This window comes from Alternaria hordeiaustralica (genome assembly GCF_023758085.1).
Source record: "Alternaria hordeiaustralica strain BMP 2776 chromosome Unknown scaffold_3, whole genome shotgun sequence".
In the NCBI taxonomy this organism is placed as follows: domain Eukaryota; kingdom Fungi; phylum Ascomycota; class Dothideomycetes; order Pleosporales; family Pleosporaceae; genus Alternaria; species Alternaria hordeiaustralica.
Genome location: NW_026056775.1, coordinates 650,958 through 667,900, shown reverse-complemented (window position 1 = coordinate 667,900; position 16,943 = coordinate 650,958). Strand labels below are relative to the sequence as shown.

General features: G+C 54.4%; 5 protein-coding genes across 5 annotated transcripts; 3 read left to right on the top strand and 2 right to left on the bottom strand.

Annotated features, from left to right (window-relative positions):
* Positions 1 to 52: 52 nt before the first annotated feature.
* On the top strand, positions 53 to 1,767 carry J4E84_002384 (uncharacterized protein; the record flags this gene model as incomplete). Its single annotated transcript, XM_049385009.1, has 2 exons — positions 53 to 209; positions 473 to 1,767. 2 exons carry the CDS (start codon positions 53 to 55, stop codon positions 1,765 to 1,767), a joined length of 1,452 nt encoding a protein of 483 aa, XP_049247032.1.
* A 2,622-nt stretch (positions 1,768 to 4,389) lies between these two features.
* J4E84_002383 (uncharacterized protein) lies at positions 4,390 to 5,431 on the top strand (the record flags this gene model as incomplete). The annotated part of the gene is made up of 2 exons (XM_049385008.1): positions 4,390 to 4,978; positions 5,031 to 5,431. 2 exons carry the CDS (start codon positions 4,390 to 4,392, stop codon positions 5,429 to 5,431), a joined length of 990 nt encoding a protein of 329 aa, XP_049247031.1.
* A 2,573-nt stretch (positions 5,432 to 8,004) lies between these two features.
* On the bottom strand, positions 8,005 to 13,366 carry J4E84_002382 (uncharacterized protein; the record flags this gene model as incomplete). The annotated part of the gene is made up of 2 exons (XM_049385007.1): positions 8,005 to 8,781; positions 8,879 to 13,366. The coding sequence occupies 2 exons, from the start codon at positions 13,364 to 13,366 to the stop codon at positions 8,005 to 8,007; spliced, it is 5,265 nt and encodes a 1,754-aa protein (XP_049247030.1).
* Positions 13,367 to 14,155: 789 nt separating this feature from the next.
* On the top strand, positions 14,156 to 14,724 carry J4E84_002381 (uncharacterized protein; the record flags this gene model as incomplete). The annotated part of the gene is made up of 2 exons (XM_049385006.1): positions 14,156 to 14,182; positions 14,284 to 14,724. 2 exons carry the CDS (start codon positions 14,156 to 14,158, stop codon positions 14,722 to 14,724), a joined length of 468 nt encoding a protein of 155 aa, XP_049247029.1.
* A 335-nt stretch (positions 14,725 to 15,059) lies between these two features.
* J4E84_002380 (uncharacterized protein) lies at positions 15,060 to 16,520 on the bottom strand (the record flags this gene model as incomplete). Its single annotated transcript, XM_049385005.1, has 4 exons — positions 15,060 to 15,116; positions 15,173 to 16,001; positions 16,126 to 16,301; positions 16,356 to 16,520. The coding sequence occupies 4 exons, from the start codon at positions 16,518 to 16,520 to the stop codon at positions 15,060 to 15,062; spliced, it is 1,227 nt and encodes a 408-aa protein (XP_049247028.1).
* Positions 16,521 to 16,943: the final 423 nt, after the last annotated feature.

The following is a 16,943-nucleotide window of genomic DNA, read 5'->3' as shown; positions in this document are numbered from 1 at the left end:
GTTCTTGATTGATGTCGTATCTTGTATTGTGCTTCTTGTCCTAGTATTCAATATGACGAGCCCGAATAACGTAAAGAAACGCAAAACAACTTATCATCCCGTCTTGATCATCGGGGCGGGTGCAACAGGTATCGCGGCTGGAAGTCAACTGAGGCAAAAGCTCGGACTGAAAGAATTCAAGATTGTTGATCGCCAGTCTGGTATTGGAGGTTCGTCAAAAGAGCGATCTCATAATTGCCTTGATTGACGATCGGTGGTAGGGACATGGTGGATCAACAGGTACCCAGGAGTAGTAAGTCTTATCATACACGATAATCGGAACAACACTGACTGCAACGAAGCAATGCGACGTGTAAGCGATATTGTGCGAGCTTGTAACGACGATTATTGAACATCACAAGGCCTACTTCCCTATACTCTTTCTCCTTCGCACCAAACTACGTTTCGAAACGCTTATATCCCACCGGCGAAGAATTCCGCGAGTATCTCAACGAGATCTCGGACAAGTATCAACTGGCCTCTCACATCCAGCTGAACACCGACGTAAAGGAACTCCGCTGGGTTGAGGCCGACGCGCAATGGGAGGTAACACTCCAGCACCTGGTTCCTGGTACCGGGGATCTTAGCACCCGAGATCGAGAAGACAAAGCAACCGCTTCTGGTCGCGAGTCCGTATACCTGCATGAAGAAGTCGTGCGCGCCAAAGCAGTGATAAGTTGTGTGGGAATCCTTGTAGAGCCGAATCCATGGCCATCTTCAATTCTAGGGCGCGATACCTTCAAAGGCGACGTCTTTCACTCTGCGCGCTGGCGCGACGACATTGATCTCAACGGAAAAGACGTAGTAGTACTCGGAACAGGATGTAGCGCTGCACAGATAGTCCCGTCTCTACTCAAAGAGCCCTACGAAGTCAATTCCCTAACACAGATCGGCCGATCAGCACCCTGGGTAATGCCACGACTTTCCGAGCCTTTCGGAAAAGAAAAATACGCCAAATACGCACCCACGGTCTACAAGTGGCTTCCATTCCTCGGGTATGTAAACCGCGTCCTGATATATCTGCTGGTGGAAGTCATTTGGTCAACCGTGTTCCAAATGAAACACAAGAAGTGGCGGGCTGCGATCGAAACACAACAGTTGGCTATGATGAAGGAAATCGTGCCGGAAAAGTACCATGATATCATGACGCCAGACTATCCGTATGGATGTAAGAGACGCGTCTTCGATACTGAGTGGTTGCCCAGCATGCAGAATTCCAAGTTTACGCTTACCAATCGTCCCATCCAAGCTGTGGATGGTAAAGAGCTCATTCTGGGTGCCGATGGGAAGGCTACATCCGGCCAACAGCGCATCAACGCCGATGTCATCATACTCGCCAACGGCTTCGAGGCGACCCGCTGGTTGCACCCACTTTCAGTCTACGGTCGCGACGGAGCAGCCTTGCAAGAAGTATGGAAGCAGCGTGGAGGCCCGGCTGCATACATGGGAATGGCCGTCGATGGGTTCCCGAATTTCTTCATCGCGGTCGGACCGAACACGGCGAATGGCCATCACTCACTCATCCTCACGAGCGAAAATACGGTCTCGTATATTCTCAAGATGATCAAACCAATCCTGAGCGGCAAGGTCGACCGCGTCGAGGTGAAGAAACAGGCCGTCACGGCGTGGACCAAGGGTGTGAAGAAAGATCTGGAAAAGACCGTTTTTGTGGGTTGTCGGAGTTGGTATATGGATGAGGAGGGTTACAATTCGACCATGTATCCGTAAGTTCTGCTTGTCCAGACCAAGCTATGCCAATGGCTTCAGCGTGCTAACATAAACTGTAGTCGCTCGCAAACGAACTTTACCCTGAAGTGTATGTTCCCGGCGTACGCGCATTGGGACGCTTTCACGGCTTCGGGGTCGAAAGTTTCGCTTTCAGAAAGCAATTTCGCTGCGCTGGGCGCCTCTGTTGTGGCTGTAGCGATAGGCTTGTGGTATGGAGTTGCGAAGTACATGTGACAAGGCACATGCTAGACCTCGGAACGTCTTCCAATATATGCCGTGTCGCACAAATGAGCTTTCTACCCCTCTTGAGCGCGCTCATCGGTAGCTTAGTCTTCTCATGTTATCTTTGAGCAAATGTGTCGTGAGTGGCCAGATCGTCAGCACTAACGCTGTGATGTGTCCACGACGCTGCGGCAGCTTTCGGGGCTCAGAATACATTTTCCATAATTGCTTGCCCTGATTGCATTTAGTACTCACCCGTGATCCAATACGTGTTGTGTTGTTTTCGAGGGTGGGGTCGCGCCTTCCTACAAACGCGGAATCACGCGACTTCGCGTAACAGGAAACCGCGAAGGACCTCAACACGCGCCTCAACGTTCAGCTCGTCTTGTCCATTTGTTCCCAAGCTTCTGCTTGACCGCATCTCTGCGTGCCCATTACATTGCGCGACACTGACCTGCATTGTTATCACTAATGCCGTCGCAATGACCCCACCCTTCTCCTCATCGCCGTTTTTTGTGAGAGCAAGCTTGTGCCATCTCACCCATCTAGCAGCCGCATCTCGACACACCCCAATCATGCTGTCCAACGATATCATCCAACTCCATGCCGACACTTGTTCATGTATTCCGATAGCTGACCGGGGTTGTGCCAGCGGTGCGAGGCGGAAGAGCCCGGAGGGTGAATGCGCAGCCATACATGGGTTGTGGCGTTCGTCTCGAAGATGGAGGGATAGGCGTGGATGTCGGTCTCGCCTTCTGTACGACATGTGCGGGTTTTCGCGTGTGATTCGGACACCACGTCGCATGTCGCGACCTCGAGGCGGTGGGTGGTGCTGTTGACAATTCCACCGCCTCAATAGCGCGAACGAGCGCACATCACGGATAAGCGGTATGCGGGTGGCGCCATCTCGTTCGACGGCTTCACGCTGTTCGTCGAATTCAGAAATTCCATCGCCCGACGCAGAGGGCTTGAGTCGCAAGCGTAGTTGCGTTCGCGAAGTTGGTGGGTCATGAGTAATTGCAAGGGTGCAATTCGGCAAGAGAAGGTTTCGCTAGAGGATCGCCTTCTTGGACTATCCTTATAGGGATTTCCACTTTCGGGTCTCCGACATGCATGTCCGCAACACCATCAGCGCTATCGCATCGTCAAACAGGAAGCCGACTATTGGGCCTGAGATAATTGGCTGTGGAGTTCAGGTTGTATCTCTAACAGTTGACAGGGCTTGACAAAGACCCTGCGTGAGAGCTACGGAGCGGCCTTCCCTCTCCGAAGCGCAGGATTGCAAACACGAACGGATCTCAGTCTCCACCTTACTCAATCAATTGGCAACGTCGAAAGAGTTCTATCAACCTCTTTTTACAAAGACTTATTGCCATCCGGCAGTGTCTAGTTGCAAGCTTACCTGCCGAAGGCGAAGCCAACACGCGCGACACGTGCTAGCCGCACCGATGCCAGGAACCTCAAGTCGCTAACGTTAGCCCATTATCAACCACTTCGCGACTCTAGACTTCATATGGTCAGGCTCACAAGCCCTGCCCTGCGCCTCAAACGCAGGGCGTCCATGGCCCAAACCGCGGGGCCGTGTTGATCATCGTTTATCGGCACTGCAGTTCCTCCACGTTCACTAGTCTGAAGCTGTCTTGAAACAATAAACAACACCCCCACATCTTTCTTTAGAACTCTCTCGTTTCGACAGAAAGGGGTATCACCTTCCAAACTAACGGTCCGTTTGCTAATGCGACACCAGAAAACGTTCATCGGAGGGTTAGGCTCTGCAAAGCAGTATCGATGTTGTTCAGCACAATGCAGTACCGGCAGCATTGCATGCATCTCATAGCTCTGAAGCTGCTGCGAGTGAGATCCACCACATGATCGCCACGCAGAGTTGGCGAATTATGGCACGATGATCAATGACCATGAGCAGATGCACCACATCTCGTGAGGTGAATGACCGGGAACCACATCGTAAGCTTGAGCATAACGGGCATGTTCGCTAAAACATGTCACGCTTCAAGCAGGAGCTTTCCACCGGTCACATATTGGCGTATATCCGTACTCCCAAAACAGTAGCGTGGGTCTTCCTCACCATTGCTCTAGCGGCCTGTCACATCTATTCCAGCACCTCTCTTCAACGCTTACCCATGGGAATCGGGGTCAGAGGAGACAGCTACTCATACAGTGCTAGGTGTAAGCATGAGTCGCGGCTGCTATTCTTGCCACTTCTCGGAAACATGTTACAGTGTATAAAGAGAAATGTTCATCGCTCTCTTCTTACCATTATCATCTCAGGTCATCACAGTCATTCGCTCTTCGCTTCTCGGCACTTCTCACCTATCCTATCTTATTCTTCATCCTACTAGACACTCACTCGATAGGACCACTATCTTCTCTTCACACATAATGTATATTCGCAACGTCCTTATCTCTGGCCTTGCGGCTGCCAGCACAGCCCAGGCCTACTCCAACTACACCATTCGGGAAGAAGACTGGACCGTCCCAGCACCAGCGCCAGTACAAGAGAAGCGTACTCTTGCAAAGATCTTCGGCATATTCGACGGCATCTTCGGTGGCGGCGGCAAGGAACCTGCGCAAGAATGCCCTGCTGTCTGGACTCAAATCTCTTCCACCCTCACCCAACAATTCCTCGGGGACGGCCAATGCACAGATGCTGCGCGCGCTGCCATCCGATCTTCATTCCATGACTGCTTCAACGGCGCATGCGACGGTTCTCTCATCCTCGCCAACGAGTGCTCGAACAATGAGAACCGCGGTATGGAGCGCCTTTGCGGTAACCTTGCCAATGTCGCCTCCCAGACCAAGGTCGGTGTTGCCGATCTGATCCAATTTGCCGCCGCACATGCAGTCAAGACATGTCCTGGAGGACCCACTATTCCCGTCAAGGTTGGCCGCAAGGACTCCAGCGAGGCGAATGCTCTCGGTGTTCTACCTAGCGGTCACGCCAATGCAAAGGACTTAGTTGGGCTCTTTGGTAAGCATACATCTCTAGTCTTCAACATGTTCATAGCTAACAGCTTTCCCAGCGCAAAAAGGCTTCTCACCCTACGACCTCGCCGCTCTCATCGGCGCCCACACTGCTGCCAAACAACGCTTCACCGACCCTTCCAAAGCTGGCTCTGCCCTCGACTCCACTGTCGGCACCTGGGATAACAAGTACTACTCCGAGACCATGCGTGGCAGGGCTCCTTTCACACTCCCCTCCGACAAGAGCCTAGCACAGAACCCCCTTACTGCCGGCCCCTTCATCGCCTTTGCCGCCAGCAAGGGTATGTGGGACTCAGCATTCGTAAGCGCAATGGTCAAGATGAGCATGCTCGGTGTTGAGAACAAGGGAGACTTGATCGACTGCACAAGTGCGCTGCCTGGTGGCAGCAAGAAGAGGGATGTCAGAAGCCGCAACCTCTTCGACCGCCTCAAGTGGTAGACGGTGTGGGTAATTTGCACGGTGTGAGCATTTTTGGGCGTTACGATACCTTTTTATTATCTCCTTATGAGCACTTCACGACTCTCTTTGATGGTACATGCTAGTCATGTTTTCTTTTATATACCATAGTCTAGCAAAAGGATAGGCGGCGGGTAGTATGACACAGTAGTACGATGTCATTAGTAATTTAAACACTTCACGAATACCCATTGGGTTTACCCATCACGTTCTCATGCTCGGAAGAAACTGAACAGAACCTTCTGCAGAACGCACCACGGCTACAAAGTGCGCGAAGGATAATAACGACGTTGATGTAGGCGTCTCAGTTCTCTAACAGCATCCACAATGTTCTTCTGCTTTTGGCTGTACTCGGTAATGCGTCCTACTACAATGATAGAACGATACAGTAAGGCCATGTATTCATTATCTACACATGCGTTCCTTCGACTATGTTCAACGTCAATGCCGGCCAAAGCGGCTCAAGCTACCTCCTCCTTCAACAGGAAATCGAGCACGGTGCCCTGAGATAAGCCTTGGTTCTTGACGCTGGGCTCAAACATTAGAGTGGGCTGTTTAGTGATGACAACAGTACGAATACGACACTTCACGCTTCCTTCTTTCGCAGCTACCTTAATGCTTGGAGCGAGCCTTGGGGTTCTCCTGCACTCCTTCCTTCTTGTCGGTCTTGCCCTTCTTCTTGGACGCTCTTTTGTCGCGAAACTCGGCTGCATTGTGCAGCGTCTTGGGCTTATTGTGATGACGTCCGGAGCGCTGGGACGAAGGCGCTTCTCGTTTGGCTGCTCGAGGTCGGTCAGAAGCCATGGCGGTGGCAATATCTGGTGACAGCTTGGTGGATTGAGCAATTCCAAGATCACTATTGTCGTATCTACGAACGAGAGACGGCGAGCAAGAGGCTGTCTAGTTCGTGCGGGCAATGGTGAGCAATGAATTCCAGTCCCGACCAGGCTAGCGCGTCTGCCTGCGTTTGCACTACCCGGGCTCCCTGTATAAGAGTCCTGTCCTCTCCGCCTCCAGTTTCGACCTCAGCCAACCTGCTCCCCATGGCAGTGCTATCTTCTAATTCGCCTTCGCACTACCCAAAGAAGCGGCGGCGCGTCGACGTACTGACATCTTCTTCCCTTTTCTCGAAGCAGCTCTTTCAATCGTTTCCACCTACCTTAAAACAGCGGCGACGCAACGACTTACTAACAACTTCTTCCATCTTTTACAAAGCAGCTCTTCCAATCATTCCCACCTACACTCACACAGCGTCAGGTGTGCCACATATGACTCTGCGAGGGCAGAACGTCTAGGCTCAAGGGCCTAGGCCTGATGACCCAGAAGCTTGTGTTGCGACCCACCAGCAACACCTACTCGACAGTAGCGATGGTGCCAGGGGGACCCTCTTTCTCACGAAAACCATCCCTGGAGAGTGAGCTTCAACCCGAGACGGTCTGTGAAGTGCGGTCCTGGATACGAAGCATCCACAACGATACGGAGATCTCGAGATCTAAGTGTGAGCTACTTTGGAGGCTCACATGAACGAAACGAACGACGGAATCCATCTTTTTTTTTTCGTTGACGTTGCTGCCTTGAGCAGTGCGTTGAAGAAGAAATGACGCACATGCGAGTGACCGAGAGGAGAGCATCAGTCTTACGGACCTTATTCACGTTACATCGCATGCGATGACGTAATGGCGTGGTTATAGAGAAACCTGGGCTGAGCGACAAGACATGCGCCAGTTGCGGATCGGAAGAGAGGGGATGGGAATGAATGGAACAATTGAGACGCAGCACGCAAGTAGCCCAATGACGAGGCTGCCGACCGCGGACAAACGGGAGCCATGGATAAGTAAGGAACTGAACACAGAAGGCCCACATCGCCGAACATGCCCCGCGCTGTGAATAACATCAGCCCCAGCACATTGAAGAGGAAGGGACGACACACAACTTACCAAAACCACCCATATACATCACCCTAACGCCACTGACGCGAATTACCTCATGCCGCTATTTCCCAACGCCAACCTCCCAACTTCCAACATCACATGAACAGAGACGAAGAAACAAAGATGACGAGATAATTCCTATAACCCCCATCATACCTTCCCCAGGATATCTAACCTTCCTTCCTCGCCCACCCATACCAAGCCATCCATCCCATCATCCAAACATACCCATCCGTCACCTTCCCTACAATAACAGTACCAAGCAAAAAAACGACGCCAGCGAACATCACAAGGACGCAAGCGATGCATTAGTAGGTCCCTCCAGATGTATTACAATACAAGACAAGGAAAACAAGCAGAGACAGCCATGTTGTGTAAAAAGTTAAAAAAAAAAGCTTATAGTTTGCTCAAGCGAGGAAAATGACAAAATAAAGTAAGTAAAAAAAAAAAACAAGGCGATCGGGTATCGAAGTCGAAAATGGGGCTATCGCGAAAATTATTTTCCCAACTGGCTTCCTTCCCCTCCGTTCCTTCCAAGTGTATGGCTTCCCTTGCTACAACAGCGATGATAGTGCAAGCAGCGCCCCCAGTACGTGACAACGTGGCGGTATTAACGTAGCTCTCTCAGCCTTCCTCCGGCGGTGGAGTAGGTAGATCTCTCCCCTTTGATTCCGGACTCGGTGGGTGGACGACTGTGACTGGCGTCGTGGGATCTCTTGATTCGTCGCCTTCTTGGTCGGCGGCGCCATCACCGTCGATGATACTTTCGCCTTCTTCGGGTATAGCAGTCGGGCTCAAGATGCCTCCGTCTTCGCTTTTGGCGGATGCTTGATTGCGTCGATTTCTCCTTCGTTGTCTTTCCGTGTCCGCGCTCTCTCTTCTCCGCCTGACGGATAGTGATCCATCTTTGTTTAGGCCAGTTCCGGACTGGAGACCTTCCAGCATGGCAGCAGCGCGGTCTGCGATGTCTGCTTCGGCGGTACCGGCGGCAGCGACAGCTGCAGGACCAGCGGTGCTACTAGCCTCGCTATCCGCAGTCTCGCTGGTGGGACTGAGCAATTTGTTCTTCTCGTCCTCACCCTCGGCACCTTCTCCACCATCTTCCATGTTGACGCCGATCTCTGGGATCTTCTGGCCACTAGCCACGCGTACCTGGTGCCTGTCCTTTAAGCGGGCGCGACGACGGCGATCGCGTTGATCTCTTGCTTCGGGCTTAGCAGCACGTAGCTTCTGGAGCAAGTCGTCCATAGCACCGGTGGATGCGGGTGATTTGGGAGCATCGGAGTCCGAGGAGAGGGCGTTGGGTGAGAGAGGGTTTGCGGTTTGCGCTTGTTTGCGACGCATGGAGATTTCGTTGCGACGATGTTGCTCTTCGAGAGTGGTGTTCTTCTCCTTAGATTTCTACAAGCAAATTAGCAATTGATTCATAGCAACGTATAACCAAGCCGTGTAAAGCCAGCATTGCGATCACAAGAACAGAGGATTGTTGATGACTTACCTTCCATTCCTGGACGAAGTTGGCCAACTTCGCAAAGAAATCCCTCCTCGCACTGTCGTCGGTCGGATCTTCACCGTAGAACGCCATAATATCATCGTAGCTCTTCTGCATGTCCTCCAGGAAGACCTGCATCTGCTCTGCCTTTCTTCTAGCCTCCTTCATGTTCCGCTGTACAACAATGGCGACCTTATCTTCTGGGTGGAACTTGGTCGGATCGGACAAGTTACCAGAGTCTAGCGACATCTGAACGTTCTTGATGTTGTCGATATACTTCTTGGCGTCGGTCTGAAGTTGCTCGACATTGATCTTCTGGGCTGTTACAACGCCACTGATCTCGTCGGTGAAGCCTTCCCATCCAGAATATTGGTTGCGAACGATTCTTTCAACGACATCGGCGAATGTCGACTCGTTCTTGTCATCCTTGAGCATACCCAATCGCCCCAGAGTAGAGAGCTTGAAACCACTGGCTTGCTTGTTGGCATCGTTCATGAAGTTACCAATGTCGAGAATGAGACCCAGAACACTGATCAAGCTTGACGAATCACGCAGGCTCTCGGATACTCTTGAGATTTCCAGCAGCTTGTTGGAAATCTCGTCGTACTCAGTTTCATAAGTGCGAGTCAGCGCAAGCGCCCTCATCCTGCTCTTCCAGTAGTGGTGCAGTTCGTAGGCAGTGAGAAGGTAGATCTGATCCTCTCGTGTGAGTTCGTTCGGGTCCTGTTCGCGCTTGCTCTCGCTAGCATTGGGTCCAGTCCAGTCCTTCGAGTAGGGAGCCATGAGCTTGGCGGTGTTATCGGGAATATCGCAGAAGTCGTTCTTTTGCAAGAACTCCATAGTGACAGGATCATCCAGAATCTTGTTGTCGCAGTGGATGATCATCCTCACGATATCTTCAACTCCGTACGATGAGAACTTGGCCATACTGATCTGGAAGTTGTGCATGAGGTCGCGAGAGATGATCTGCTTCTTGTCGTCCTTCTTGCCAGATTTCTTGCCAATCGCCTTGATCTCCTTTGCCAAGAAGAGCTTCTCGACTTCCTCCAAAACACCCTTCCTTGCCAACTCCTGGTACTTCTCTTCTTTCTCTTCCGAGCTGAGACCGCGAGTGGCCCAGACAGTGGTAGTAGGTTGGTCGACCTTGTCCCAATGCAGGGCCTTGAGCTTCTTCTTCGGTCGCGGTCCAGAAAGAGCAAATTGTTGGGCAGCGCCAAATCCAGGCGCCTTGGGCATGAATCCAGGACGTTTGGCACCTGGCATTGGTGGTGGCGGTGGTGGAGGAGGTGGCATGCTGCCATCTCCAGGCATGGGAGGTGGTGCAGGAATTCCGGGCTTGAAGCCAAGTTTGCCTGGCGGAGGCGGTGGCGGCGGAGGTGGTGGAGGTCCAGCAGTACCGGGCATAGGAGGCGGAGGAGGAATGTTGTTCGAGAATCCAAGGGCACCAGGAGGCGGGGGTGGAGGTGGAGGGATGTTGGCTTTGGGTGCCTCATTATCACCAGGTGTCTTTGGTGAGTCGGATTCGAGGCTGGGATGCGATGGTCCTGTAGTAACGCCATCCCCTTCGGCATCAGAGTCTTCGTATCGCTTGACGTTCGCCGTGATATCCGCCATGAGGGCATTGGCTGTCGAAGTGCTGAGCTTTGGCTTGTGCATCTGGATCAGACGGGGCTTCTCGATGACAGCATCATCATCGTCCATCTCCGACATCTCAGCATCCTCACCAATCTGGCCAGGAAGGCCAGGGAGGGGCTTCCTGCGGGGCACTCCACTTTTGGCACGTACTGATCCGAACGAGCTGGCTTCGAGGCCACCATAGCCCTGTTCGGTCATGCCAGGCATGTCGCCCTCCATCTTTTCTCGCAGTTCCCTAAGCTTCTCGCTGGGCTGCATCTGCAGGGACTTGCCCTCCAGTGTTGCTTGTGTCCTGGCTCGTTGCAGTTGGATCTCCAGTCTGTTCATCAGACGTTCGCGGTCCATGATACCCTGCATTTGAGCTGGATCGGTGGTAGCGAGCCCGTCTTTACCAGACTTCTTCGCTGCCGACGCTGCGACGTCCTGAGCATCTCTAAGCATCAAGTACAGTTCTCGCGTCTCCAGTTCATTGCGTTGCAGCTCTTGTGCTCGTATCCTCTGCATTTCCGCTAGTTCGGCCTTCATCGTCTCTACTTGCCTACCACGGAGCTCGATGATACGTTCTTGTTCCGCAAGTTGTTTCTGCAGCTTAGAGACTAGGCCATCTGCACCCAGCTCCAGCTGCGCTTTCATCTCATCGCGTTCTGCAATAGCCGAGTCTGCTATCTGTCGTGCTTCGACTGCTTCATCGCGAACCTGTCGGGCTTCCGAATCGGTGTACAGCTTGTCAAGCAGAGATTGCACAGTGAAGTTCAGACTCTGCTTGAGGTCCATGTCTGGCAGTCGGCGGTCCATAGCCACGTAGCTCAGCATTTGGTCCACCAATTGGAACATGCGTAATCGATCCTCGCTCTCCGTGTCGCGCATCAACAGCAAGTGTTGCATAGCTGACGTGAAGTAGTCTTGCGCGCGAGTGCCACCAATCTTGCTCATGATAGCATCTGCGATTTGCAGAGGGTCGTTGAGATCCTTGGTTTCGCCTTCCACGCCCTCGACCATGGAGCTGTTCTCCTTCTGAAGGAAATCCTCATAGTCGACAGCTTCGTTGTCCAAGTAGTGCTCGATCTGCTTGTCGATGACATCGTACTGGAAGCCTTCCATCTTGTTGAAGATGCGCTTGATGCCACATGCTGTGAACTGGGCTCGCACGTGCATCCTAAGCTGCAGGTCGCGCTCCGGGGCATCCACAACCATGTTGATCAAGAAGAGTGTCGCGATGGCGTATTCCATGAGCAGGTTCTCTACGCCGATACCTCCACTGCGGACTTCGTCTGAAGCGCCTACCATGGAGCCCATCTTGCCACGGCCGTCGACCGTGACTTCGACGATGCGCATCCATGCATCGAAACGACTGCTTTCGCCGTATTGTGATTTGAGGTTGTCGAGTGCCTGCAGTACTTTCTCATGTCCACTTCCGTTGCCCCAGTGGCACAGGAAAGTCAATACATCTGAGACAAGCTTTCGTGTGTTGAGCCGTGTGGAGATCAAAGAGCCGCACAGCGCCTGGATGATGGACGGATGGTTGAGGGCGTTGTCGGCACCGTACTTGTTGTTCATCAGCGCTTTCAAGCACTTGATGATCTCGTATTCGCGTTCGACGTCGTTCTCCGCCTTTTGCGCCATGACGCTGGGAGGGGGCGCCGGCCCTGTTGTCTTCCTGCGGTTGATCTTGGCCAGGACATTCGTGAGGGCGATCTGACCCTGCGCTTCGATGAAGCCCCTGACCCAGGCGATGGGCTGTGTTCGCAGACTGATCTCCAAACTCGACATCTGTTTTATAGATATGGAGTTGTCCATGACCTTCTTGACGTACCACTCGGGCGAGCCCTCCTCTTCTGCGCGCATGAGGATGTCTTGGCCTCCACCGGCACCGGGGCCGCCGTAGGTTATCCGCTGCGTCTGGCGCTTCTTCTCCTCGTGCTTGAACTCGGCCAGCTTGTCCTGGTAGACGAGGGTCCACTTCTTGTCAATCTTGTAGGCCTCCATCTGCCGCCGCGCCTGCTCTGGTAAGCTCTTCCATCCTCGCTTCACCATGAGGTTCATGAACTCCTTCTCTACGACATGGTCTGGCGGTCGTTGTATGCTGAGCGTGTTCTGGTTGAACGAGGTCTGCGACGCGGAGGGCGAGGAGGAGTTGTAGTGCAGCAGATGGCGGTGCGAGTCGCGGGGGGTGGACACGGCGGTGGGGAGAAGACTGCCGGCATCGAGGCCTATGGAGGAGATGGTGCTCTGAGATGGGTTCTGCGGGTAGAAGACGTTGCTGCCGCGCGACTTGGAGTCATTGCTGTAGATGCTCGCCTGGTCGGACGAGGTGCGCGTGTTGTTGGAGGAGTCAGTGCCGGCGTAGTACGAGTAGTTGCCGTCCCTGCTGCTCCCGCGCGCGCCCCACTGCTGCATCGAGACGCCACGGTCGCCTGGGTTGCTCGAGGCGATGGTGGTGCCGAGCGAATGGGGCGGAGGGCGCGGTGGCCCCGGGTTGGAGTAGCCGTTCTGGGGCATTGCGGTGGCGTTGAAGACGGGATACTGATGAAAGTCGCCGCCGCCCTTGTTGAGGTGGTGCGGCAGCGGTTCGGCGTTCTTGAGGGCGTCGTCTCGCGGGGGGTCGATGGAGGATACGGGGCCGGCTCGCGCGAAGATGCCCTCGGCCGTCATGGACACGGGCCGCTGGTCTATCGAAGCGCCGCCGATGGAGTGTCTGTGTGAGTGTCGTGACGAGAGCGAGCCATGGGAGCTCCCCGGGGGGCTGTCGGTGGAGGATGTGGTCGTGTGTTTGGCGTCGCCCGTGTGCTTGTCCTTGTCTTTGTGCAGGCGTCGTCCGAAGAACTTGCCGGCGGAAGATTGCCGACCCTTGCTGTCCATGCCTATAGCGAGAGCCTATGCCCAATGCTCTGCCGCCTTGGGAGCGCGCCGCCCGACGTGTCTGCGTCCCCCTCCTTCGCGGAGCAATGCGTCCCGCCTCGCTGCTACGGCGCAGGTGACGATGCCGCTGCCTCAGCGGGCGTGTGTGGTCCTGAAACGAGCGTGCGGGGCTGCGTGCGGTGAGTCGAAGGTGAGAAGCAATTCCTGGGGCGCCGTCGTGGCAGCAATGCGGCTGCGAGAGAGGGAGTGGGAAGTTGCCGAATACTGTAACTAACTAGCGCCCCCCGTGTGACTGCATGGCAAGTAGACAGGACTGGGACGCGGCCATTTGATCTCCACAGCGCCGATTCACCACGTCTCATAGTTACAGCGCGCCAGGGCTGCTCCGCGTGGATATGCAAGCACGCGAACCACCCGCCATGGCCGCATTGGCTCCGACGTTCTCCTGAGACGTGCGCACGTCCGTGTTGTGGCGCCATCTGCCATCCATGCCCAGACGAACCCCTAGCCGGCCTACGCGACGGCCGTCCTCCCATCGGCCTCGACATCGACAGCAACTATTCCCGGCACATCCAGTACATCCCGCCTGTCTGTGGCGCAGCAGGCACAGCACCTGCACACTCGCCCGTCGCACCTTCCTCACGCCTGGCGCACTGCGTCTCAACACCACGTCTGCTGTCCACATCCACCACCCACGGCTAGCAGCCCCGGCCTCGCGTCAGCCCGAGGCGATCAAAAGGACGCGCTCCGCCAGTTCACGCACCCTCACTAGCACATGCATCCACAGCCATGGCCGGCTTTACCCATTTCCTCAAGGTGAGTGACAGCTGTCACGTACAGGAAGCTTGGGCGGTGAGCGCATAACGCGACCCACCGCGCACACCAACCCCATGTGGAGGCTGACGATACGCCTCCAGACCATCCTCGTACCACTCTTCCTCGCTGCCCTCCTCTATGTCCTGCTAGTCTTCCTCGTGCTGCCCTTTGTGCGCCGGCACCGCAGCCGTTATAGCCAGTACCTGCCTATGCCCGCGAGCGTGACCGACTTCCCGTCCTCTTGGCGGACGAACCTCTCCGATGCCCTCTACAACCTCTTCGCGCCTTCCGCGTGGGTCAGACAGCGCGCGATTGTGGATGGGAGCGGACAACACGACGACGACTTGTTCGACGACGAGGAGGGAGAGGGCATGGTGGGCTTTGACCCCATCGATGAGAGGAGAAGAGAAGCCCTCGAACAACGACGGAGCATCATGGAGGAAGAGCGGCGGTTAGGCCGTGAGCTGGAGGAAGGCTTCAAGGATGACAGTGAAGATGAGCATGAAGACGAGAGGCGGCGGTCCTTGTCACGACATCGATGATTTCTATAATACCCTTCCTCATACAAGAAAACACGAACAACTGCACTGCCGTCTACATTAGCATAAAAGCTGAAGTTATGTAAAGCCCTGAGGTAATGTAGACTTCTAGGAGGTAGGTGTCCGAACTTTTCGTATGAGGTGTTTGCATCACTTTCCCTACAATTTGGAAATGTTTCATGCATCACATCATCGGCTGGAGTTGGTGTTGGAGTTCAAGTGGATATATTCATGTACATAGGTAGGCGGAAATACCCATCCGACGCCTAAACCTAAACAAAGAAATTCGTGCCAAATCGCTCAAAGAAGACAGAAGGCTGCTGAAGAAGATCGCTCCTCTACTTGCGCTGACCGTACGCCTTGGTGGCGTAGTCGCCCTTGTGGACAATGAGGTCCTGTAAATCGAAGTCAGTGTATGTCTCACATGGTTTAGGTTTAGAATTTTACTCACTTCTGGCCGGTAGTTCTCGCGGCCGGAGAAGTACTCGTCGAGGATAGCCTTGGTGCCGTTGGCGTATCGCTCCTGGGCATCGATGGAGGTACCGGACATGTGAGGAACCATGGCGTTGCCGCCGCCCCATGGGTTCTGGGCGTAGCGGAGCGGGTGGTCCTTGGGAGCGGGCTGAGGGAACCAAACGTCACCACCGTATCCACGGAGGTGGCCGTCCTTGAGAGCCTGGGCAACGTCCTCCTTGACGACGATGGCACCACGGGCGGTGTTAACCAACCATGAGCCCTTCTTCATCTTGGAGATGAGGTCCTTGTTGAAGAGACCGCGGGTCTTCTCGTGGAGCGGGCAGTTGATGGTGACAACATCGCACTGGGCCAACATCTCCTCGAGGTTCTCGACGCGACGGCAGCCAATCTCCTTCTCCTTCTCAGGGGAAAGGGGCTGGTAGTCGAAGTAGAGGAGCTCCTTGCAGTCGAAGGGCTTGAGACGGCGGAGCACACGCTCACCAATACGGCCGACAGCGACGGTACCGACAACCTTGTTCTCGAGATCGTACTCGTTCTTGGCGACCTCGGCGACGTTCCACTCTCCCTTGGCGATCTGCTCGTGGGCGGGGACGAAGTTGCGGACAAGGGTCAGGATGGTCATGACAACGTGCTCGGCGACGGAGACGACGTTGGAGCCAGTAACCTCGGCGACGGTGATACCGCCGTTGGTCTTGTTGGCGGCATTGAGGTCGACGTGGTCAGATCCGATACCAGCAGTGACGGCAAGCTTGAGGTTCTTAGCCTTAGCCAGGCGCTCTGCGGTGAGGTAACCGGGGTGGAAGCTGTTGATCGCGATCTGTTAGCTGATGCTGGCTCGGATGGTGTTTGCAGCCTTAGCGCGTCCGGCCGAAGCTTGACGCGTGCATGTGGGGCGCTTAGCGGCATTGCGGGGTAGCTCTGACGTACGGAGTGGTAATGATAACCTCAGCATCAACAAGGTGCTTGTCGAACTCGGAGTTCTCGCCTTCCTTGTTGGAGGTGGTGACGAGCTCGTGGCCTTGCTCCTCGATCCACTTCCTGATGCCTAGCTCGTTCTCGGTAGTTCCGAGCATGCGAGGCTCCTGCTCAGCGTGGACACCACCCTAGTGTCGTTGTTAGACATGCCAACGCGCATTGGGAGTAACATAGACACTTACATCGTAGAGGACGAGAAGAACTTTGCCCTGTTGTGAAGCCGTCGCGGTCAGCGTTCTGAAAGCATTCGGTTGGCGGAGCGACGAAGTTAATCGAGGTCCGGCGCGTGCGCTGAGGAGGGAGGAGGCAGGGCGCGCAAGGCGAGAAGCAGATCGGAGAAATACCATTTTGACTTATTGAACTGATAGTAGAACAATTGAGGCTCCGAGGGAGAGATATATAGTAGAAGCCGGCAAAGGTACAACGAATGGTACGTATTCCTGACGCAAGGTATGTCAGCCTATCGTCCCGGCAGGGGGGAAGTGAGGGGTGCGTGGGTCGGTATACCTCTTGCGGGCCGAAGTGACGTCGGTGTATGGTAGAGAAGTTAAATGGAAGACCGGATGCTACACTGGACAATGTTGGTGTTGTGAGAGCAATTGAGGGGTTCGTGAGGGGGCTTTTATATACCGCCGAGCAGCCGCACGATCTTCTCACTACTTTCAGCCTCTGATCCCTGGGTCACCAGGCAGACGAGGTCGGTCATCCCCACTTGGTGATGCGACATTCCCACACGGACAAGTGGTCGCTGCGGGTGTGACGGTCGTGTT